Source organism: Lepisma saccharinum, chromosome 29 (assembly GCF_977018435.1).
Source record: "Lepisma saccharinum chromosome 29, izLepSacc3.1, whole genome shotgun sequence".
In the NCBI taxonomy this organism is placed as follows: Eukaryota; Metazoa; Arthropoda; class Insecta; order Zygentoma; family Lepismatidae; genus Lepisma; species Lepisma saccharinum.
The window spans coordinates 12716650-12742746 of NC_139257.1; the positions used below are offsets into that span (position 1 = coordinate 12716650).

At 34.5% G+C, this 26097-nt stretch overlaps 1 protein-coding gene across 1 annotated transcript; it reads left to right on the plus strand.

Annotated features, from left to right (window-relative positions):
• The first annotated feature begins 4045 nt into the window (after nt 1–4045).
• Nucleotides 4046–4795, plus strand: LOC145981391 (uncharacterized). Its single transcript, XM_083114630.1, has one exon. The coding sequence runs from the start codon at nt 4046–4048 to the stop codon at nt 4793–4795; it is 750 nt and encodes a 249-aa protein (XP_082970756.1).
• The last annotated feature ends 21302 nt before the right edge of the window (nt 4796–26097 follow it).

Below are 26097 nucleotides of genomic sequence, written 5' to 3' on the forward strand. Positions count from 1 at the left end.
ATCGCATCCTGTACATTTTCCACAATTTGTGCTGTTATGACTGGCCTACCAGGACGTTCTTCATCCTCAACAGTACCTATTCACTTGAATTTGTTGACCAGGTTCTTAATAGCCAGCCTGGTGGGGCCTGGTTTTCTGAATTTCCGAGTGAAGTCCGTCCGCACCTGTTCATAAGTCATTCCATACAGACGAGCACAAACAACGGCTATTCTCTCTTCTATAGAGTACATTTTATCAGATCACTTGGAAAAAAGAAAAGATTTGTCATTAGTTCCTTGAAATATTAAGTGACTTTATAGACACCCTGTATTTATTAGTCAATCACTCTTCACTCTTATCTCATTCAGTCGTAACTTTAAAAATAATCAAGTATTTTATTTTAAACTTACTGCGTATGACAGAATTCCATAATCCTTCCCTAGCTTGTGAATTGTAATAATTTTCCAAATTCACTATTTTGCAGTTTGAATTAATAGAGAATAGAGAAATTAAGTCAATTTCATAGAAGATAATATTGGTACTTAACACAACCATCCGTGGATCTGTATGAGTTTATTATTTCCATGTGCAAAAACATCGATTTTGTTTAGTTTGTAATTGTCAGGGAAAAATGTAAATTTTGTCCTGGAAAACCTGGAAAAGTCTGGGAATTTCATTTCTGCTTGTTTGTAGCCACCCTGCAATGGCACATATATTATTTCAAACTATTTATTTCAAAATGAATAGTCATTATCCTCGAATCTACGGAGGCATTCATTCAGTCGGTAAGAATTTTACGAGTGATAATTCAATTTTTGTGCTCCATTACAAAACCAACATGCATGTGTCAAAAAGGTAAAGCCTGACAATTTTTATTTTACAAAAAATCCATTTACTCTTAGTTAAATGAGAGGACAACCATTGACTTATTTTTAATAGCCTGGATGGCTGATGGGGGGGGGGGGGTACCACCACTCATGTGCCCTTTTGGTTGTGACATAAACTCTATAACACTATTTTGAAAAGAAATTTCTTTTCTTTTTCTTGCATCATTTTCAGGAATTTCAACAGCATTATTTCCATCTCGCTCTTTCTATTTGTGTTTTTTTTTTGTTTCATTATTTAGTGTTGCTATTCTTTTATTTTCGGCTACTCACGATGATGAAGAGAGACTGAAAGAGAACACCCATGTTCAGGCCAAATTCAAACTCGGAGCCCTCGCATTCTAAAGCATTGTGATAACCACTTTGTCACCAACGTCAAAAATGCATTTTTTTAAAAAAATATATTCAGAAATTTTTCATATTTACATTACTTTGATTCTAGACGTGAACAGTCCAGTCCAGTTAAGTAATATTTACGCTGCAATTTTTTCGTTAGCCCTGTTCGTTGAGTCTTGAGAGACACAAATTCCCTGCTTGTCATTAAAATGATTGATAGTAAGCAACACTGCTGCTTTCCGAACACTTACTTCAGGTGTACTGCCAGACACGAAGCTGGACTTCAACGCAAACGAGTGTACATACTGATTCATTTAATAGATAATATACTGTATAGAACCTTCAAGTGTCTATGTTTGTACATGCCATAAGTTTATGTTTTCGAAGAAAAAATATGTAATGTATTTATGTGGTTTGGAATTTAAAGTTTCTTAACTTTTTATTTCAGTATTGGATTCTGATGAATTGCACTCTCACCAAACCATACTCCTGGCACAATTCGACAAATATATTTTTGGAAGAGGAATATATTTTTATGTAAAATTGGTTGTAGTACTTTTTTTAATTGTAATAAATGTTAATGTTTCTTGATTTAAAGGATTTGTGTTTCATTATTCTTATGAGCAGAATGACATGTGTAAGTGCAGACCTGTAATCCCTAAGGAAATGTACATCCAACGCCGAATTGTCCACCACCATTTTAAAATCGGTCTGTATTACACCTTGTGATGACAATGAATTGAAATAATGACGTCAATAACTAGAGAACAATGCCTGCTTTGAACCAACATAGTTTCATTTTTTAAAACAACACAGAATGTAGAATAAAAAAGTAATTAAAATAAGGTGAACAATTTGCCTACCATTATCTTTGCCGTTGACTGTACATGTGAAGTTCTCAGGTATATTCTCCTAAGAGAAACCTTTGTGTTCCACAAACTTGGTGGTGGTGTTAATCTTATTAATATTGTTTATTTATAAACCTTATTCAATTGATATTCATATTCACATACTGTAAGAGATGAAACCTATAGAACCTACTGTATGTTTAAAACAAACTTCTTTTTAAGAAGAAAATACTGTCATAAAGCATAAAAGGAAGTCGTTGAAATAATTCCATTCAATATTGCGTCACCTCATTTACTTGCCATTACAATTTTCCACAAATGAATGAGTAAATAAATATTTAATCTACAAGTGGTTATCAGAGCTCAGGGAATCATTTTGTGGTTAAGATATAAGTGTTGTTGTGATATACAGTGTTTTGCAGTATACATGTTTCTGGACTAATCAGATTTCTGAATGCAATGTAACATACAAGGGCTATGTATTGGGCAAAGAATTGGAGCTGATTTTTCACGTGGATGACGTGAAATTTTAAATTAGTTGTCAACTGCTGTATGTAATGAACCAGTTAGGGTCCTTTGTAATAGATGCCAGGATGAGGAACATAGCTACAGAGAGAAAGACTGACATCATCAATTATTTCTCATTTAATGTGAACAAATTGTAGGGCATTAGTATTACCAATACTCCAAAATATGGTTGAAATGCCTGTAAATTATGAATTGCTGTTATTAGAAACAAAAAAAAAAATGTTAGATGTAATGTTCGTATTACTTGGAAAGACTGTTATTTGGTGATACCTCAGAACTTCTCTAATACCTTTTATGAATTTGGAAACTTCTTCATTTTTACATAAGTAGAATTTTTAGCATTTTCAATGTTGTCAATGTAATACACGACTTTGAATTTTGGTAATGAGCATTGGATTTCTTATCATTCAAATGTTAAATTATTCATCACTGTGGCTCTTCAAATATTTTGTATATACAGTGGAATCTCGATTTTGCATTTTTCAGGGCACCAAAGTAAAAGGAGCCCAGGCGGTCCTCAGCTACTGGGCGGGTCGCAGGTGGCGGATAGCGAATGGCCATCAGATATGATGGTTAGCTGCGAATAACCAAATAAGCAGTCCCGGACCGAGGCGGGAGTGCTATCAGGGTCTGGAGGGAGTGATCTGTAGCAGGATCACACCCATTAAAACCCCAGAAATGCCCAAAGACAGCACTGTGACATGGCGATGAAGTGCCGCCATTAAATAAACACAGCCCCTGCTGCCTTGCAGGGAGGGGAGGGATCCCCAAAGGCTAAGGGAAGGATACCCTGACAGAAAACCAAGGGGTAGGAAGGGCTTCGAAGGCAAAGCAACACCAACCTACCTAGGGGAGTAAACCTTAAATAAATCTTGGTCCTCCAGGTTGGGGGTTGGGCGTAGGGTTAACTCCACTACCCCATCAAAAGAACTTGTCACGGATACCACAAGATTGCCTCGGAGGAGATTGGATAATTTGTTGACGATCCAGCAAAAGAAAAGGTTAATGCGAAGGAAAACCGATATAATGCTCGCAACCTGGAATGTAAGAACATTGAAGAAACCAGGAAAGCTTAGAGAAATAAGAGACGAAATAGAAAAGTATGGAGTGAAAGTGTTAGCATTACAAGAAACATGCTGGAAAGGACAAGGAATGATAATGTCTGGAAAACATATACTGATGTATAGTGGAGGAGAAACTGGTAATAATGGTACAGGTTTCCTAATCCAAAAGTCTTTTAAACCAAGTATTATTAACTTAACAGCAATTAACAATAGGATGTGCTCAGTCAGAGTTAGAGCAAAATTCTTCAATATCACAATGTTTTGTGTGTATACCCCCACAGAAGAAGCAGAGGAGGAGGAGAAAGATGCTTTTTACTCAAAATTAGAAGAAGAAATAAATCATGTACAAAGACACGATGTAAAAATCATACTAGGGGACTTAAACGCTAAAATAGGAAGAGAAGAGATGTACAGAAGCATAATTGGCAAAGAAAGCCTGCATGAAGTAAGCAATGATAATGGAATGAGATTGGTAGACTTTGCAAGCAGTAAGGAAATGGTAATTAAAAGTACTTGGCTTCCAAGAAAAGACATAAAAAAGGAGACCTGGGTGTCTCCAGACGGCTGCACAAAAAACCAAATAGATCATGTTATAATAGACAGGAGACATGCCGCAGATATTATGGAGATCAGTAGTTGTAGAGGTGCTGATGGTGACACAGACCACCATCTAGTGAGAATCAAGTATAGACAGAAAATTGATGTGAAAAGCTCAAAAAAGGAAAGTAAGAACATGAAACATAATGTAGAGGAACTCAGGAATGCCAGAGTAAGAGAGGAATACCAAGAAAAACTTATGGAGGCACTAGAAACAATAAAGGATATATGGGAGAAAGGAGAACTAGAATGTAAGTGGGAAATACTAAAAACAATAATAGGTAAGGCAGCAGAGGATACATTGGTAAAGAAACAAAACAAGAAGAGAGAACAGTGGTTTGATGAAGAATGCTCAATATTAATACAGGAGAGAAACGATGCCAGAAAAAGGATGCTTCAACAGAGAACAAGACAAGTAGTGGAAGAATATAGAGAAAAGAGGAGAGAAGCAGATAAGACATGTAGAGCTAAGAAAAGACAGTTTGAGACAAATAAAATAGAAGAGTTAGATGAAATGAAAGATAGAAATGAGATACGAAAGTTTTATGAGAGCTGTTGAAATATGGTGGAGAAGGAGTGAAGAAGGCCATATATGAAGTGATAGAAGAAGTTTGGATAAAGGAAGAAATGCTCGGAGACTGGACAGTAGGAATAATATGCCCGATACATAAGAAAGGGGATAAAGCTAAGTGTGAAAACTACCGTGGAATAACACTACTGGATGGAACTTATAAAGTATTTGGTAAAATTTTAGCAACACGATTGGAAGATTGGATGGAAAGAATCATGGGAAATTACCAAGCAGGATTTAGAAAAAATCGCTCCACGAGGACCAGATATTTTTACTGCGTCGAGTGTTGGAGAAGTTCTATGAGTATAAAAAAGAACTTCACCAACTATATGTCGATTTTAAACAAGCATACGACAGCTTGGAAAGAAATAAGATCTACAGTATAATGAAAGAGTTTGGAATCCCAAGGAAATTGATAAGACTGACAAAAATGACAATGAAAACAACGGAATGTAAAGTCAGAGTAGAACAGGAAATGACAAACCTGTTTAAAGTAGAGAAAGGACTGAGACAGGGAGATTTACTTTCTGCAATACTATTTAATTTAGCATTGGAAAAAGTAATCCGACAACTACCAATCAACCCTGGAGGAACAAAATTAAATAGACTAACACATAGTAGCATATGCAGATGATGTAGCTTTAATAGCATGGAATAAGCAAGCTATGGAAGAGAGTTATCAAGTATTAGAAGAGAAAGCTCAAGAACTAGGACTGGAAGTGAACACAAATAAAACCAAATATATGAAGATGGGAAATCCAGAAAGAGGCAGAAGAGAACCTTACATAAGAATAAATGAAAAAGAATATGAAAGGGTGGAAGCCTTTAAATATTTGGGCTCAATAATAACAGCAGATAACAAGACAGCTACAGAAATACAGGAAAGGATAACAAGTGGAAATTGATGCTATTTTTCTTTGCAAAATGTGTTTAAATCTAAGAATGTTAGTAGGAACACAAAAATTAAAATATATACAACAATATTAAGACCCATAGTAATGTATGGTTCAGAAAATTGGGTGATGTCAGTAAGAGAGGAAGATTGGTTGTTAAGGTGGGAAAGGAAAATACTGAGAAGGATATTTGGAACAGTAAGAGATAAAGAGGGATGGAGAATGAGAACAAATATGGAAGTACAGGAATTGTTTAACCAGCCAGATATTGTAGTGAAGATCAAACAGGGTAGAATACGATGGGCTGGGCATGTTCAGAGGATGGAAGAAGCACGGGTTGTCAAGAAAATATTAAATGGAAAACCGGAAGGGAGAAGGAGAAGAGGTAGGCCCAGGAAAAGATGGATAGAGGACATGGAAGAGGACCTAAGAAGATTAGGAGTTAAAGGATGGAGAAGAAAAGCAGAGGATCGAGATGAATGGAGAGAGGTAGTCAGGAAGGCTACATGGACTGTAGCGCCGACCAGTAAGTAAGTAAGTAAAGTGAAAGGAGATAAATTGTGGAAAAAAATTCCACAATTTTTTTCACAAAGGAAATTCAAAAAGTGCAGGACATAGTAAGATGCTATGAAAATCTTTATCAAGTGTGTATTCTGCAAGAAATGCGTTGCCACAGTATTTCCCATACATTTCCTCTCAAATTGAGCCACAATGGTCCAGTTAGAGTGTTTGGCTGCCAAACAGGAGTCCAAGTAGCAATGATCTAAAGTCGGAATTTTTCCAGCCTTGTTGCTGCATAAAGTAACTCTGATTTACCCAAATGCAAATAAATATGTTCTTTGGGGGATAAATATGGCCAGCATATGACTCTTCTGCATCCAACTGTGTATCTTCATGACACACAAGGTCCAAGGGTAACTGTGGTTATTGTTATATTTGTGCAGTAACTTGATTGAATGTTAGTGACTGAGTGGCAAATGTATGCAAGAAATGTCACATGTCGCATGAAATCATGGTTGTTATGGAGTTTTTACTGGAGAAAATAAGCTGCATGCTGCAAATGTACCAACTGAAACAGATTATAATATAAAGTAATTAAAATTGAGCTACAATTACAATGCTTGTTTTACAAATTGTTCACATTAATTCACAGACTATCACAATTTATCCTTGATATACTATATGATGATACAATAGTAATTTCTTGTCACCATTTCTGATATGTACCTTAAAATAAAGCTGCTCAGTAAGGTGTGCGTAGGGTGACCAGACGCATACACTCAAAGAAAGAGGACCAAGCCATTAGTAAGAGGAAACCGCAAAAAAAAAAAAAAAAATCGCAACCCATTTGTCTTTACTCTTAATTTAATAAAATAATCTTATCTTGCCAACACTTTGCTCACAGATACTTCTTCGATGATCTTTTCCAATAATCTCCTCTTACCCTAATCTATTCTTTAACACCTGACAATCATAGGGGTGCGCAGACCCTCTGATTAGGCAGTGCAAAAAGCCTTGATAAAAGTTCAGTTGGGGGAAAAACTCATTTCATATCTCTGTTTACTTACATGGCATTGTTGGGTACATTTATATATAATTATATATATATATATATATATATATATATATATATGAATGGCTTATTGCAGAAAGGGACCTGAGTCACATTTTTGAGGTATCGGAGTTAATTTTTTCATCTCCACTGTGTCTAGCAACATACTGCAGGGGGGTGCATTGAGGGTTGCAAAATTAACTATTCATTATGTTGAATATTTGAGCCAACAACAGCACATTTCTTTCTTACACTATTAATATTATACGATTTTTCATTGTTTTACTCAGAATTGTGCAAAAGTGACTCAGGTCCCTTTCTGCAATAAGCCATTCATATACATATATATATATATATATATATATATATATATATATATATATATATATCTGGTAATTTACACTGCATTTCAGGAAACAATAAAATTTGCTAGCGAAGCCAGCAAAAATTTATTATATCAAAATTTTTGCAAACTGAAAAAATATTGATTTAATAAAGCACAATAAATGTCATGGGGCGCCATGGCATTATCTTTTACAAATTTTTCATTTAAATCGTTCGGGACCCAGGGCCAACTCCAGCCGCCCCCTAACTATGGCTGTGAACTATACAATACTGTAAGAATAGAAGAAATCGCAAGCGAAGCGAGCAACAAAATTTTGCGAATTGTATTTTTATTGATATAAAATTTTCTATCAAGAGGGGCAATTGCCCTTTTATTCCCTCCCGCAGGTGCTCTTGGCCATCTGGAAGAAATAATGCAAATAGACGTGAAAAATAATTCCATCTTGAGTATCCTTTTGTCCTGTTACTCTTAGATTCTACTAGTCTTGCTTTCTTTTACCTCAATGTTTGCCCCCTTGCACCCTAGAATTGATTTCCGTCCAAGGTTGGGGAGGGGCAATGCCCATTGCTCCCCTGTGGTTGCCCACTGTACCCCCTTTCCCCATAGTTCCTTTGAACTTTAATCACTTGATTTTCTTTAAGAGTATAATGTCGTTTAATACCGGCGATAAGATCCCTCTACACTAAATTTCTAGATGAAAGTATAATAATGTAGGGAAATGGACGTCTGAAAGGGGGAGCAATGATGGACACATCTCACCATTAGAAATCGAATGCCAACCTAAAAGTATATATTTAATATGTAGAATTCGATTTCAGTCATAGTAATTTACATTAATGCAATAATTTCAAATTCAAGTGGTGTTTTTGAGGGGGCAACACTATTATCAGGATAATATGCCCCATGAAAAAATCTCTTGCTTGTCCGGCAGTGAAAAAAAATCTGCGGAAGTCCATGATTAGGGGGGCAATAATCCCCCCCTCGTGTCCATGCCTATGCTGACAATAATAACTAAGAAATATCTATAATTTGAGATTGAGTTTTGGTATGTAGTTCACTTTATGCACACAATGGCTAATCAGGACTGGACCTACAGTTTAAAGTGCAATCCGAACCACTATGTGCCTGCAGTCTATAATTGAGTTTTGCTTCTTTTTCAATTCTTGGATTTTAGAATGAAATATCCCCATAGGTGAATGCAAAGCTTTGCTTAATTACTTCAAAAACACTGAATTAAAATTTTAAGTAGTTTAGATTGGAACTAGAAATATGATTTTAATGCCGAGAATATTTCTAACACTCTTTCAACAGCAGGGAAGAATGACAACAACTTTACACTCTTCCTCATATTCATTTCTTCCATGCTTAAAAGCTACAAATTTGCTTACGAGATCATTGTTGAATTTACACTTTTGCTTCGTTATTTCACAAAAGCAAATATTACTTAATAATCAAAATTCTCACTACAGTTTTCTGCATCGCGTATGTATAACTCGAAAAGAAACTGGACAAACTTAATGCGTTCCCCACTCAGAGAGATTGCAATGAGTTAGATTAATACTAATGACTCATTCGGGTGAAGTGATTGTGGTTAAGCCCTTCAAATGCTCAGTGAGCATTGTTCGAATATTTAACGTGCCCAAAGTGATATACTTCAGATGTAAATTATAATGATTATTAAGTGTGGAAGCATTGTCTATGCAGCACATTTTCTATGATTTTCTCTTTCCATAAAGGAGGACATTTACAGATTTCTACAAAATCCACCTGAACGCTGGACAGACACCTAAAAAGGAGGAAATGCCCGGATAAAAGAGGACGTCTGATCACCCTTGGTGTGCAATTATTCCATTCATTGGACTACGTTTTGGAAGCAATCAGAGAAATTGTCTTCTGGGATGCTTCTCAGCACGTATGATGACACAGCCATCTTTTTGGATTGATGGAATATCTTGATGAGTACTATTCAGCTTTTATTTTTAAAAAGTTATACTTGTGAAGAGAGAAACTTGATCAAATCAAAATGTAATATAATGAATTTTACAGTGATATTGTGTTGATAATTTTATACAAGCAACACCAATTCTTATATACAAAGATGGAATTTGAAGTCATTAAAGCCAAACTCACCAAAGGTGTTGTAAATGCAGAACCACTTCCAAGGGCATTTATATTCACAACACCTATAAGGTGACTAAAATAACATCCATTTTGCATGTTTCAGTATCATAGTTTGAGGGAAAATCAATCCTATTACTTTTCTGACAAAGGTTAATCTTTGTGAAGGTTGATATAAAAGTTTTTCAACAAATTTCTCAATTACATACTGTTCCATTCACAAGTTTACTACACCTTATTAACAATGAATGACAGCAGAGTATATTATATTTTATGCAAATGGGAAAATAATGATGCTCACCTCTTACAAACATTCAATTATAAACATCATTAAATTTTCTCGCATATAAGAATATGCTAAGAAACCTTAGTGGTTCTTTACCTTTATCAAGATTAAGTGAGAGGGGGTGTAACTGTATAATTTAATGGAATTTACATTTCATGTGTATTAATCAGGGATAAATTGATGCTTTTCCTTATATTTTTTTCTGCACACAATTACATTCACGTATTCAATGTAAGTTGTGTTGCCATGCTCTTCCATATGCATTTTTCCTCTTCAAATCAAGAGCATTGCATTCTTTGCAATATCATGGAAGATGAAAAAAGCCCTCCTATGACCAGACCTTCAAGAGTAGGGGAAATAGTGATCAACGGACCTTTACCACTTCAGTGGAAACTGAAATTTGTACATTATTCCTCCCAATAATGAAACTGAAGAAGAATATCAAAACTTTTCAACAAAAAAATGTATCTGTTGTCTCTGCAGTGGCATTTTTCTACTACCCTGCAAGTTTTCATTGAAAATATGCTGACTCATTTCATGTATAAAAAAGTTAGAGTAGCATTTAATTACTTTTCAAAATGGGCTTTTCTTAATAAATGTCAATAAACTAACATAAGCAACAATTTGGGTATGCTTTCAATCAAATAATTACTGAGAACAAAGTATTCAAGGATGTTTATTTATTTATTTATTTATTTATTTATTTATTTCAGAAATTGAACGCAACAGGTATATTACCCATTAATGGCGTTCATTATACAATAATTTTGTGATAACATTATTGAAATATTGCACAGATAAATGTAGTATATAAACAGAAAACATTTAACAAACATATAAATCTTAGGTTCTATCGTAATTTATGTAATTTTAGTATACTCCTTTTCAAAATTTGGGGTCGGGCAAAATAAGTCCACACTGTTTTCACTTTTGATGGTATCATTAAATGTTTTACACATATTCCAAATTGGGGATATTTTCAGAGCGTTGGTTCTATTACGACGGAGGCTGAAGAGTTGCGTTCTTGGTCGTAATTTGCTTGAGGGGACGTAGAAGTCGAGCTGTGACAGGGCGAAAGGAGCTTCGATGAAATTATTTAAAATTTTGTGGAGGAAAATGAGCTGATGCATGATGCGTCTGTTGTCGAGAGTTGTTAGGTTAAAATATCTGAGAAGGTTCTCACGGGATTCCATTTGAGGGTATATACCATCTAGTTTGTACTTTAAGTGTCTTAAGAATTTACTTTGAATTTGTTCTATTTTGTTTACATCTTGCTGGGTTTGAGGGTGCCACACTATGCTTGCGTATTCAATTTTCGCTCTGACGTAAGCATTATAAAGCATCATTAAGCTTCCGACATTTTTGAACTCTTTGCATGTACGCATTATAAATCCCAGAAGTCTGTAAGCCTCGTTTGTTACAAAGTTAACGTGCGCGTGAAACGTAAGTTTAGAATCAAACAGAACTCCTAGATCTTTGATTGTTTCTACCCGTTTTAATTTTTGTTTATTTATGCAATAGTCGTATTTTATTGATGTAGTGTTTCGAGTATATGACATTTGGTAACATTTTTCGCTATTTAAGATTAGTTTGTTGCTTTCGCACCATTCCACAAGACTGTTTATGTCCGCTTGTAACTCGGTACAGTCACTGTAACTGCAAATTCTTTTGTATATTTTTAAATCGTCCGCAAAAAGTAGTTTACCCGATTGATTCAGATGTTCATGAAGATCATTTATGTACATGAGAAAGAATAAGGGACCAAGGTTAGAGCCTTGGGGAACTCCGGATGTAGCTTCAAATTCATCGGAAGTATTTCCCTGAAACGTTACGTACTGTTTGCGGTTTGTTAAGTAGGATTGACACAATTGTAACATCGGATTCGATAGATTGTATGATTTCAGTTTTTCTATTAAGATTCTATGGTTTACGGTATCAAACGCTTTCGAAAAATCTGTATATATTACATCTACTTGAGCTCCGCTATCCATCGCGGTTGCGATAAAATGAGTTATTTCTGATAGGTTGGTACAGACAGACTTTTTACATAAGAAACCATGTTGATAAGGAGATATCACTGATCGTATGTGAAAAGAAATGTGCTTGTAAAGAATTTGCTCTAAGAGCTTGGCTGGTGCTGCCAGGACTGCTATTGGCCTGTAATTCTCTACATCATTTTGCTTATTTGTTTTTGGTATCGGGGTAATTTTTGCTAATTTCCAAATATCTGGAAATGTTGAGGTGGAAAGTACAAGATTGAACAGCGTGTGCAGGGGGTATTTGAGTATCTCACCGCATCCTTTAAGTATGTAAGGCGGAATTTTATCGGAACCAATAGATTTTTTCGGTTTAAGATTTTTAATGGCATCTTCGATTTCTTTAAGACTAATATCTGATAGGTTTAGTTTATCGATTTCACTGTAAGTTTGAATATTCAAAGTCTTATTTTTTCCATCATCCTGCCGGTACACCGATTGAAAATATTTGGCAAACGCTGTTGTTACTTCTAGAGTGTCAGAAAGTACTTTACCTTGATATTGAAAAGGTTCTGCTCTTTTTTGTTTTTTCATATTTTTGGCAAAGCTGAAGATGAGATTTGGGGTATGAAGTATGTTATACTCTGTGCTTGAAATATAATGCGTATATGCTTTTTGAATTCCTCGTTTAACAATATTCCGAAGTTCTTTAAATTTCTCATGATGATGTTCAGCGTGGGGAGCGTTATTTTTCCATTTTTGCCTATGATATGCTTTTTTCCTGATATTCTTTATAATTTCCCGTGAGAACCAGCTCGGAAATTTCTTCGGTTGAGTTTTCGTTGAAGGTACGCATTTGTTAAATATGTCATACACCATTTCATAGAACTTATCAATAGCGGCATTAATATTAGTGTATTTCTTCAGATCATTCCAATTTACAGCTCTCATAAGATTATACATTTTTAAAAAATCTGCATTCCTAAAGTTATAGTTATATTCTGCTTGAATTGAATTTTTCGTGATAGGTTTAAATTTAGTCATGGAAATGTCGATATTTAAAGCTGGGTGATGAATGTCTTCTGGTACGAGAGGATCGGATTCCTTTGTGACTGTTATGCTATTAACGTTACTTAAAATCAAATCTAAAGTTCGTTGGTTATCATTTTTTATGTCATTGAAGCTGTTCAGTAGGTGGCGTGACATGAAATGACTCAATTCTACGCAAGCTTCGTTTGAAGATAAGAGATTGTGATCCGCCCCCTTTATCTCAGGAAAATTAAAATCCCCTGCAATAATAAGGGAAGACCCCTGCTCATAAAGTGATTCTAAAGTTTGATAGAAGGAACTGTATACAGATCGATTCGTATTTGGGGGGAAATAGGCTACACAAATATGCATATTTATTTCGCTAATTTTTACTAACAAGTAATTTATCAGAGGGTCAATTACCGGAGTTTCAATTTCGATAGCTCGAAAAGCCCTGTTTACAGCCAGAAGTACCCCTCCCCCCAAGCCTTTGTTAGAAGATTGTGCATCGCGATCCGACCGAAACAGAATATATCTATCGTCAATTACTTCTCTGTCACTGAACGATGGATTTAACCATGTTTCCGTAGCCATGATTACATCAAAATCGTTATTTAATACACTCAGGTAGAATGTTTTGAGTTTAGTTCTTAAGCCCCTCACATTTTGGTAGGAAACACTTACACTTGCAGTTCCTTTATCGACATAATTGCTGGTCACGTGACCATTACCACTTACTTTTTTACATCCGGTCTGCAGGATTATCTTGTAAGGGAGAAGGGGGGGGGGGCTAAACAAGACATGTTCTCACATGATATTGTCATCCTATGAAAAAGCTCCCTCAATGTGAAGTTATGATTTTCCTGCAATATCCGTACAGTAATATAACAAATGACTGTGAATGAAATAAAATTATATGTGTGAATTACATTATTTTGGGTTCACATTCATTTTCCAGTGAAAGGAATATTTCCCGCACCCCTGTTGCCCCTCCTTTGAAACATCCATGAAAACATTATATAAATTTTCTTTATATATATTTTGAAGCTAGATTTAGATTTATATTTTTAGAAGGAATGAAAAAGATATCAATTTTATTTCTGGTTAAGTTAGATCATTTTTCCAAGTTCATTTTACTTCATTACTTGTGTTGCTGTTGCACCTTTCCATTTCAATGATAATTCAAATTTCAGTAAACCTTGTTTTTGGTGCAAATAATAAGATAATAATCTTTCATCAATTTATTGGTACACTAAAATATGAATGTGATTTGCTGCCATATATTTTTTTTGGAATCCTTATTGTAAAATTTCAAACAGATTGAGTGATTTATAAGGGAGATGGAATTATTTTTCTAAGACAGTGCAGCTTGGAGGCTCTGGGAATTGAAGAATGAAAAATTACTGAAAGTTTTTATCGGCTATAAAATGAAACTAGACAAGTTAGAGACAACATAATATTGTACCATGTCACCTCCATGGAAGGAATAAATGTGCCAAATTTCATCTAGATCTGAGATCAAGGGTACCATGGTTTGGTTGAACCGATATGGAATAACCCATAATTATCATGGGGAGGAAACAACATTATTTCCAATTTACACTTGTTAATAATACTAACAAGTCATATATTGTTTTGTAATTTGAGTATGTCATGCCTTTGCATTTATACAAAGGAAGACAGAACTGAAATATCATGTATAACTTTGAAGAAATGGTGTATTAGTTGCTGCTACACACTGATTGGCAATATTCTGCCCAGCTGTCCATATTGCAATATTCACGGTGTCAATATACTTACTAACTGTTCACTAGAGTTTAAATTAACTGCCCTTAACACAGTCTGAAGGGATGTAAGGGGTGACCTTCCACGCAGTACACCCAATTGTCAACCTCACTTCCACATAGCACACCCTGGACTGCAATTTGCAGACAAACGAGACTCTGGGAACTGTCACTATGGCTAGTATAATTTTGTGTGTGTTGTCCTGTTTTTCATCCTTGTGTGTGCTGAGTGCCCCTTTACAGCCTCAGCTTTTAATGAAAGTCAAGAATATTTTAATATTTTAGTAACACGACATTGCAATTATGCTATTTTAGTTCTGGTAAGGACCTCGTATAATGTAACGGGTGCAAAATAACCTAAGTGCTCATGCACTTGAATTCAAATTCAAATGCAAACACAGTCTGAAGTTATTTGTGCAAGCAGGTAATGTGCAATAAATGGTCTTGAGATATGTAAAATTGCGATAACTGACTCTGTGTGAGATGACTATGTCCTGATTTTAACATAACCCACCATGGATCCTGTGACCCGTCTGTCCTGGAGTAATCTGCCAATAATAAATATATTTCTCAACTCCATAAATGAAGAGAAATATGCTTGAAACTTTCAGAATCAGGCATAAGCAAATTACTATCAGACCACATTTCCACAGGCTACAAGAGAAATAAATGAAGATAACTGTACTTAGCTTGTGTGAGTTATGTATTTTTGGTCCAAAGTTAGCAAGGTTCTGTCACACCCAGTATTTGCCCCATGCAGCTGAGCTACCTAGGCAATTATTACCTGGCTGAAGTGAATCGCCATTTACCTACTGCCCAAAATTCACAAACCTGGCAACCCTGGCAGTTACGTTGTGTCCATCTACAACTCACCTACCAAAAGAATTTCAGCTTTTGGAGACTTCCACCTCCAGCCTCCGTGGCAACAACCACATTCTCCATTAAATCAACATCGTTCCTCCATTGCCTCCAAACTTTGCTACCATCGACGTCACTTCCCTTTACAACAACATACCTCACTCCCATGGCCTCCTTCCTCAAAATTTCTTCAACTTGAATATTTAGTCATTATCAGAATTGCTTCTTGTGTATGGGCAGAGGCATGGAGTGAACACTTTCTGTTGTTGTTTATTTATTTTACGTCATATTTCTGTCACTTTTGGCTAATCATGAAGATGCGTGATGATAGTATGATATTGATGAAGGCATTGTCTGATCCATCAGTGCGATGCCCTGACACAGGTTGACAGCAACCCTCATTGGACCATTGTCGCAGTGCCTGACTTGCCTGACACATTCCACTGTTCCATGGAGAACCTATTGCCAGACTTGCATGTGCTTAAAGATTCGATTATGTTAGGAGTTTCATGTATTTTTTGGCTTCATGCATGCACGTATAATGATATTTTGTTTAAAAGAAATGTGAAAATGTTCTTGAATATGTTTGTCACATGGACACTGGCAAATATTCTTGAATATCCTTCAGCATATCACTGAAAGATACACTTCTTGCAGATGGTTGTTTTTCCCTGTTTGGGAGTGTTAGATTAAATAAAGTTAAGAAATTCATGTTGTTATGCTTGGTAATGATTATAATTTTGCTTTATGTTAGATTAGGTGTATTAGGTTTGATTAACTTTACATTCTTGTGAGGTTAGTAATATTTTGTTTTGTGCCATTCGCATTTACACTACTTTTTCACTTTTGAGTGTGTAGATCCAAGTTTTCAGAAGAAAAAAATGGTGAAAATATTCTGCAGTACATTTTTCCTATGTGGGTCACATTTTGGACCAAACGTCTCTGTCAATTGTGTTTTGTGTACCTTGAAGCAAATGTTAGATCACAAGAGACATCAAAATCTATTGGTTTAAAAGTATTCAACGTTAGATTCTGGGGGATACACTTTGTCACTGGCCCTAAGTTGTGTCCCAAGATTGTAAGATTAAAGGCAAGTGACAACTGCTGCTATGATATAGCAAATAAAAACATAATTGTGCAGAGATTCAGCATTCCATTTTAGCTTCTACTGCAAACATCTCAATTTTGTAAACAACAACCTTGGAAATGTTATATATAGTAGCTTGTAAGATAATGTTCTGTAGCTACAACTCAAGGTTAGGATCTTCAAAACTTTACTTTTGTTTCAAATAAATATATAGCAAAGTTATTTATGTTCTAAACATGTCAAAAAGTGTTTTAATCAACAGTAAAGATCTTTTGAATTAATAAAACACAAGAAAACTTATTTCGGAGCAGATTGTTTCATGAGAAATCTTGCTATCACGAAATTAAGGACTCTTTGTAGTTTTACAGTTTGGTCGAGAAGTAATTAGAAATTGAAAATTTGCTGTAGTTTCTGCATTCTGAATGAAACTTTTATGCTTTATGGAATAGGATTACATTTGTGCATACAAATTTCGTAATACAATTATGTTTTGTTATCTTTTCACTAAGATGACTAACCACTTGACCGCCCAAGAGCATGTGCAGATTGCAACATGCTATGAGGCATGGAATACAGTGATTGCTGTGCAGAGGTTGTGGCATACAGTGAAGGGTAGAAATGCAACTATCTGACCAAAGACGAGAACTGTCTTATGAACACAGGCTTGCTTGCACAGCAATTACTGAATTCCATGCCTCGTAGCTTGCCCTGATCTATGCTTGCCCCTGAGTGGTCAAGTGGTTAGTCATCTTACTGAAAATATAACAAAACATCATCATATTTTGAAATTTTTATCCACATATGTAATCCTATTCCATAATGTATATGTACAGAAATTTTTATTCAGATTGCTTAAATATTATAAAAAGTAGAGCAAATTTTCGATGCCTTGTTACTCTTTGCCCACCCTGTAGTTCTGTCATCCATACGTTGAAATGCTTTTGTATGTTATTAGGGAATCTCTCATGTAGGCTATTTGGCACTGTCTACATCATTTCCTAGTTGGCAATAGCCCACTTGTTTCCCACGGTGGCTACACCTTGCTTGAAAGCATTACATTTTATTTCAAATACAAGAAAATACCTTGACATTACCAACTATGTACGTTACTAAAGGGAATGAAAGTTTGTGATTGTTGGTAGATACGCATATTGCTGCCACCAATTTCCTTATAATTGGGAATTCTACAACGTGGGTTTTTTCCTTGATCTGTGGTGAAAAACTGTTCAGAACTCTGGCACGAGTTTATTTCCTCTGAGATGAATATGTTTCACAGAGTTTCTTGTTAATAATCTTACGGAGCAGTTTAGTTAGTCAGCCTGTTATAGTTTTCCATCAAGAATGAAACATCGTAGGTTCAAGTCCTACCCTCTCCTGTTCATTTCTTCTTGTTACTTACCAAGTGCAAAGTGTTGTAATAATGTAATGTAAGATTATGTTAAATCACTGCAAGTATTTATGCATTCCTTGAGAAATGCTTCTGCTCAGTTTTCTTGATTTTTCTCTGGTGCAATGCTCATCGCAAGTTCAATGTTATTCAGTGAATCGCAGGATTTTAGGCTAGACATTTTTTTTACTCAGCAGTCATAAAATATGTTAACACACAATAGGAATTTATATGACATAAATATATGTTGTTAAGAACCATTATTTTGAAATTCGAGCAAAGTGAGATAATCATATTTTTTGTTTGGTTTAATTTTTCTATATGTTGAAGAAGGTAATGAAAAATGAATATTGTAAAAATTTGAAACCCTGAAATAATTTTCCCTACCCTGTTGAAAGTTTTAAAGTTAAAGGTCATAATCTCCATTTTTCATGAATAGTGAAACGTGACTAAGTTTGGAGTGCTGTAACTTTAAAAAGCAATAACAAACTTTTTTTTGATATACTGTTAATATAATACTGTTTGCTTATATACATTCAATTGTTTTGATGAGGCATTGTTGCTTTCCATTATTATGCAGCAACAAAGAGGGTCCAAAATGCATTTTTTTCTTTTTTCGGCTCTTAATATCTTAAGCAACAATACCCCAAAGATTTGTTTACTGGGCGTTGAAGCTCACTATTAGAACAAGCTACCTGGTATAGCACATTACTTGGATATTGATGCTGTTAGGAGATGATATAACCTTTAAATACTAAAAAAATGTGACATCCACAACTTTAGAATTAGGTTTATCTCAAGACAGCACCAAGCAAGAAATAAACTAAGTATTCCATATTGTAGCTGAATATATGTACTAACACATGGAAATGGAAAAGAAAAAACATAGGGGCCTCGTCCCTCCCCCCCCCCAAATGCTAGGAAATGTCAATGTAAATTATCAAACTACCTCCCCTATCAGAAAGTGGGACAGCCCTTTTTCCTCCCTTTCTTTGTTCCAATTGGAACAGTCCCTGTCTAAAGAAGATATGGGACAGTATTCATTTTTTCTTCCTTGGATGTATAGCGTAGTGGTAACGTTGCCTCCGTGTAATCAAATGGTCCCGGGTTTGATGCAAAGTTGAGGTACAAGATATTCGAATCCCAATTTAAACTGCAAGTCCTCAGTCCTGATTAGCCTTTCTGTGCATAAAGATAACTTAAAATAAAGCTCTACCAAACTGAATATAGAGTGGCATTATGATCTGCAGCAACCACCCCTCTTTGGGCACGCCACTGTGTGCATTGCGATAAGAGAATGTTTCTAAAATATTCTGTTTTATTGTACCAAAGAAAACATAACTTTCTTGTGAAAAGTCTGTACTTGTAGCACTGTGCTGTGTGTGCAGATTCCCAAAATAAACCAATTTCAATTCAGGTAGGCCTAGGAGTCACGGGGTTCGAATCCTGGTCTGGGGATGATTGTTCTTTGTGAGTGTTGCTTTATCAATTTTATAATATCATCAGTCATCCTCATTGTCGCAATTTACCAAAAGTGGAAGAAAAGTGACTTAAAATATCTTCATATTAAGCAATCAGTAGGCCTAGGAATACCAGGCTTAGGATATTTCCATGATCTTTAATATTGTTACTGCAAATAACGAACGTGATTTTGTTATCATCATGACAATTGTTTTAAATAAATTTTAAAACATCAGACACAAATTTATAATTTTGGGTGCTTCACCTTGCAAGCATAATGGGGCACTCCAGGTGTGGAATGCCTCATACAATGTGTTCCAATAGTTGCACAAGCCAAATTTTGACCCACTCTACTCCAAAAACTGTAACAGTACTTGAAGTTATTGTTAGTGTTATTCAAGTACTATTTTTATCTTTAAGTATTGTTTCATTCTTCATGATTTGTAGCATTTTGAAATACTGAATAATTGTGTTATACCTACTAATTGGTAATTTCCATTGTGAAATTGCTATAAGAAAGTTTAAAAACATGTGAAGTAATATCACATTTGTTCTCAAATATCCTGTCATAAATTGTCTTTAACCCTTAACCAGTTGTGCCTCTTCTGTCACCTTAAGTAGTCACTGGGGAGTAAATTTGACCCCCAAACATAAAATATTATCTGTAATAAAGTAAGATTCATATTGATAAAAGAGAACCTTGTGATTAAATTGACTGTTTTCAACAACTTTCGATTCCCGGTGGAGGCACATAGTGGTTCGGATCACACTTTAAACTGTAGGCTCAGTCCCGATTAGTCTTACTGTGCATAAAGTGGACTTAAAACAACAAATCAATCAATCAATGTTTTCAACAACTTAAATAGTTTCTGAATGTAAAAAGTATCAATTAATTAAAAAAAGTAATATAAACATACAGTGTGTTTTCACCAGTACATAATCTTTCATTTCAATAGTCATATTAAATAATATTATTGAGGATAGCATGTAATAGGAAATGCAAAAAATATATAGTATATATATGATTATAAAGTCAAATATTTGTGTAAATTTTGCAATGTTCAAATTTTTAAAAAATATACACTTCTCTTTTTAGAACATTTTTCATTGAAAACATTGAGGTTCCAATGCATATCAATTTTCACAATCACTTTTATTCTACACAACTAACTAAATGTGAACATTGTATTAGTTTCCTACATCATATATTATGTAACATAAACATTTTTTTTAAACTTCTGTTGCTTTGGTCCCTTTGGCATCGTTTTTTCTTAAATTTTCTCTCCATATTGTTTCTAGGTACGTATTTGCATTTTCTACAATGATTCTCACAGTATTGCCATTTATGAAAGATAAAACATCTTGATAGGCAGATTTGTCATTTCTCACAGCTGCACATGGTGCAGGAAAAATGAGAAATTCTAAAATAGAAAATATGAAAAATATATGAGCAAATAAAACTATTTCCTCACACGACCTTCTGGCCTAACATGTTTCATATACTATGCTGCAAGAAATACAACATGCAATTACGATGATGATGATGATGATGAATACAAGAAGTATGGACATGACAATGATGAGTAGGTTAAATATCATGTCACTCAGTTGTTTCCACAGCGAAGAAATATAAAAATCTTGCATTAGTAGGGCAAAATTCACTTAAAACAATGCAGTGTCCAACAGACACTGTTTGCCCGGACACGTTACAAAAATAGCTTGCCCGGATAAGGGTTAAATAATGACTATCTTCTTTCAGGAAATTATTCTCTTCATCACCACTTGTCACATAATTAGTATAATTTTCTGACACTTTTGCATGATCTGTTTCATCATGATCTGATTATTGACTCAATTCTTCATCTTCAAATGCTTCAGATGAAGTAGGTCCATCCTCACTCAACACTGAGTAAGGAAAAGATGCAAAAAAAATTCACTCATAAAGTACAGTAAGCAAATGTTTAAAAATTATTGACAACAAAAGATCGCACATGTTACTATGTGCACAGAGGTAAATTTAACCCCAGCAACTTTGGGATATTTTCCCTTGCTTCAATTACTTACATGTTGAAGGAAGTGATCTTGATAAAAAAATAAAGATTAAAAAAAAAGTAAAATTTTCCCCTGTGCTTAGCACCATGTCATGAAGGTGTATAGGGGGTGTGGGGGTAATGCCCCATCAATCACACTGTTTTAGGAAAGTACTGTTAAGGTAGCAGTGTGACCAGCCGACAAGTGTCTATGCAGGTTATCACTTGTATATATATATATATTGATTAAATGTACTCTTCAATAAAATTCTTGGATAATGTTACACATTCGTAATTATAGACTTATTATGTTTCAAATCAAAACTTCAAACCCAAATCACTTCCAATGGGATCTCTTTCTTGCAGCTCGACTCCAGCGACAACATTCTGCTCTGCGACAGAAAATAGTGGAACTAATCTAAAACCTACAAGGCAAGGAGATTCTACAAAATCTTCAAACTCAGAAGGTTTTGCCATTTGGAATGATAGAAGTAATTCGTTCAATGATAAATGTGAACTTGCGGTTCACGTGCAAAATCATTCTAGAACAAAATCTTTTGGGTGCTCAATGTGCAAGGAATCATTTAAGGAGATAAAATGTCTCACGGAATATACAGTAGTTGATGGTGGTGAAATGTCTTTGTGTGTTCAACCTGTCTCAATCCTCTTGCATTGAAACAAAGTCATAAAAAGCTTAGGGAAACTCTTAGTGTTGCAAGCAAGGAAGATCTTCAGAATCATTCCAGAACTCATACTGGAGACAAGCCTTTTGTATGTTCAGTGTGTAATGAAAGATCTGCACTTAAATCAATTCTTAGGAAACAATTAAGAATTCATACTGGAGAGAAACCCTTTCAGTGTCCAACATGCAATAAGTCATTTGGACTGTTGAACTATCTTTAGTAACATTCAAAAATTCATAGTGTTGAAAAGCCCTTTAAGTGTTCAACATGTAACAAATCATTTACACTGAAGGAATATCTTGCAAATCATTTCATAATTCATTCTGGAGATAGGCCCTACGTGTGTTCAACATGTAACAAATCATTTATATGGAATGTAGATCTTAGACGACATTCAGCAATTCATATATCTTAAAAGCCACATTTTTATTCAACATTTAATATTCGTTTTTCAACAGAATGCAATTATTTCAAGATATTCAAGGTTTCATACTGAACACAAATTTTTGTGTTCTAGCATGTATTTCATGTGTAATTATTAACTCGAAAAATGGAAAATTTTAAAAAAAAATGTTGTGTAGAGGAGTTTGTGTCACATTCCGTTTGTTCTTTCTCCTTATTGAGAGGTTCCTTCATCAGATTGCAACTTACCTTATTTTGACGGGATCACTCCAGGATAAACAGCCACTATGCCACCTTAAGAATGGAAAGCCTAGTTCTCTGGTTGTCCTCATTGATACTTCTTGCATGTAGATACCAATAGCCTAGAAAGAGGAATTTTCAATGAGTTTTTGGGCGTCCCACATCTTGTATAATGGATAAAACCTAAGTACACCTATGAGACGTTGTCCTAGAATTGTATATCTTCAGGTGAGGGAACATAGGAAATATGAACTCTGAATCAAATTATCAAATTTAACAACTCACATATAGTTTACATTATTAATACATTTGTGAATGATACATAAGTTGAGAAACATGCAGGCTTCCATGAAACAGCTCTTTTTATATTTATATTATGCTTCAAATACTTTCAATCAGTAAATGATTAAATATTAGTTTACAATTTTTTTTTTTTTTTTTTTGCGAATGGCTAAGGGCTTATATATCATGACATGCAAGTAAAAGTGCCTGCTACACTTGGCACACAGTTCCTTTTTACTAAACATAACATGTTTCGTAGACTGATAAAAATGATGACTTTACCATTCAATAGGTCAATCTTATAATGTTCGTAAATGCATGGAACTGTGTTCTATATGCATAATTGAAAATCAACTTATCTTGGGCATGACTTCTGAGACTCAAATTGCAAAACTAAGGTTAACAGTACGTAAACATAATGAGAATGTATTAATAGGCCTCAAAACTAACTGGAAGCTTAGGAATAAATTAAATTCAACTGGCTGTTCAAGTGGGAAATGAGCTCTTTTGTGGAAATCTTTACTTACTATAGTCATATGATGTAGAGATTTTCACCTTACATAGGATTCTATTAGTTCCAAATTACGTCAGAATTTAAGATAATGTAGTATTATACTAAAGTACAAGATTCACGAAGCCACATAAGGTTATGTAGGACTATTTTCACTTCCAGGCTTCAATTTTCAAATTAAAAGAAAACTTCTAAAATTGTGTCCTTGTTGTCCTCTGTTTGTGACATGGCATCTGAAAAAACTGTCAATTAACTTATTCTGCATCCTATTGTCAACCAGTTTCCACTGTCTGGTTTATTGTTAACAAGACATATTTCAAAAGAAGAAACTCGAAATCCCACAGTCAACGAGCTTTGATATATTAAGACTACCTATGGTGGCATATATATTCACTACATGGTTGTTGCTGCAATGCTGGTAAACGAGCTTTTTTCCAACAAAGAGAGTCTGCCTAAAACTCTTTATGAAATAACATTGTGAAGATTTGAAAGGGTTGCAACACATCTGGATAACCTGGAAATCTCAAGTAAATTGAAAAATATTAAATTCTTACTTCTGTTTGCCCAAAGTGTTCTGCATACATCAGTGTTGGCAAAATTTGTTTTTTTTTAAAAAAATAAACAAAAACAAAAGTTTTTTTAAACATGCTTTAAATGTTTTAAACAGGGTTTTAAACAAGAAGTGAAAGACATGTTTTAAACAAGAAGTGAAAAAACCTGTTTTAAACAAAATAAATGTTTAAAACATAATGCCAAGAAGACTTATTTTCTAAGAATAATGATTAATAAGGAATCTATTAATCATCCAAGGATATACTGTGTTCCTATTATTAAGTAAACGCATGACTAACTTGTTAAATACACATTATGTTAGTCTCAAATCTTACATGTAGTCTGTCTATGGCTGTTTGAGAAGCTTCAACTAATCCACAGTTGCCACGCCCAAAATGAGTCCACGTGGTAGCTGTCTTTTTTTTAATACGACATTTTGATTTTATGATTGATATTAACAACAATGTGGACATTTTGCAGTGTGTTAAATGAGGAAGAAAACAATTAGGCCTACAACCACGTAGTATTCATTTTTTAACAAATATTTTAAACCCCTGCAAAAAAAACAACAAAAAAAAAAACAGCCAGGTGTTTTAATCGTGACCCATGGGTATTCATCACGATTGTTAATTCAATGTACATTTTCAGCAACAGAACAGATTTCCTTACACAGTAAACATAATGACATGCATTGAATGAAAATACAAAGTTACACAACAAACAAATAACCATAAACTATCAAGTATCAAAATGTTTTTAAACAAGTTTTAAAAAAACATGTTTGACAAAAAAAAAAGTAAAGTGTTCCCCTGTGCACAGCACCATGCCATGAAGGCGTATAGGGTGTGTGGGGCATGTTTTAAACATTTGCGAAAAAACAAAGCCACATATTTTAAACATTTAAAACAAATTGTTTAAAATACCTTTGTTTTAAACATGCTAAACCCTGGTACACATTTATGGGCAGTCTTACCACAGATACTGTCACATGGTTTTGAATGAAATAACAGAAGATATTTTTAAGATATTGTAATACCTCATGCATATGTGTTACATAGATGTATAGTGAATACAAAGCATTAATCATTGTTCAAAATAACAACCTTTGACCCTTACACAGACTGTAAGTTTTTGTGTGACCACTCATCACTTGCTGGTAAATCACTTTTTCCATGCATTTAGCTTTAACAAACTAGTAATTTCTCATTATTCATTATGCAAATTATTAAAACAAGCTTCTAAACCAGAATATAAGTAACTCATTTAAAGAACTTAAAGGCCGGTTTATGTACATCACTGATTGTTCTCCATCCACCTGGTTTCCTCCCCAATTGTACACAGGGAGGGAGAGTTACCTCAAGCATATGACTATAAAAATGTGTTGCCTGTGGGGTCAATTACACTACTGAAAACAGCATTAGCAGGAGAAAGCGGCTTGTTCCTTCCTGCTTTCTGTGTTGCTCTTGTGTTGGGAAAGAGAAAAATGTTCCTTGGTGCAGGGAAATCTAGGTACATGGGCATCGCCAGAAATTTTTGCAAGGGGGTACGACAAATGATAAAAAGTTGAGTAGTAGAAAAATTATAAGTATTATTACTATGGTTATAAAAGTTATTATACAATAATAAAAATTAAAAACTAACAAAAATAAATTTTATTTGAAATAATAATAATAGTAATTATTATTATTATTATATAAATGGAGAGAGTCGATCCACCAAACGAGTGAATATCAGCACAACTATTTTCCATTATTTCATTTGCATTTTATGCAGTTAGTATCTGAAGTGCATTTTGATATTGACTTTTGCACGT

Bases quoted from the DNA above. Each gene is read 5' to 3' on its own strand.
- LOC145981391 (XM_083114630.1), top strand. From the start codon at position 4,046: ATGTACAGAAGCATAATTGGCAAAGAAAGCCTGCATGAAGTAAGCAAT.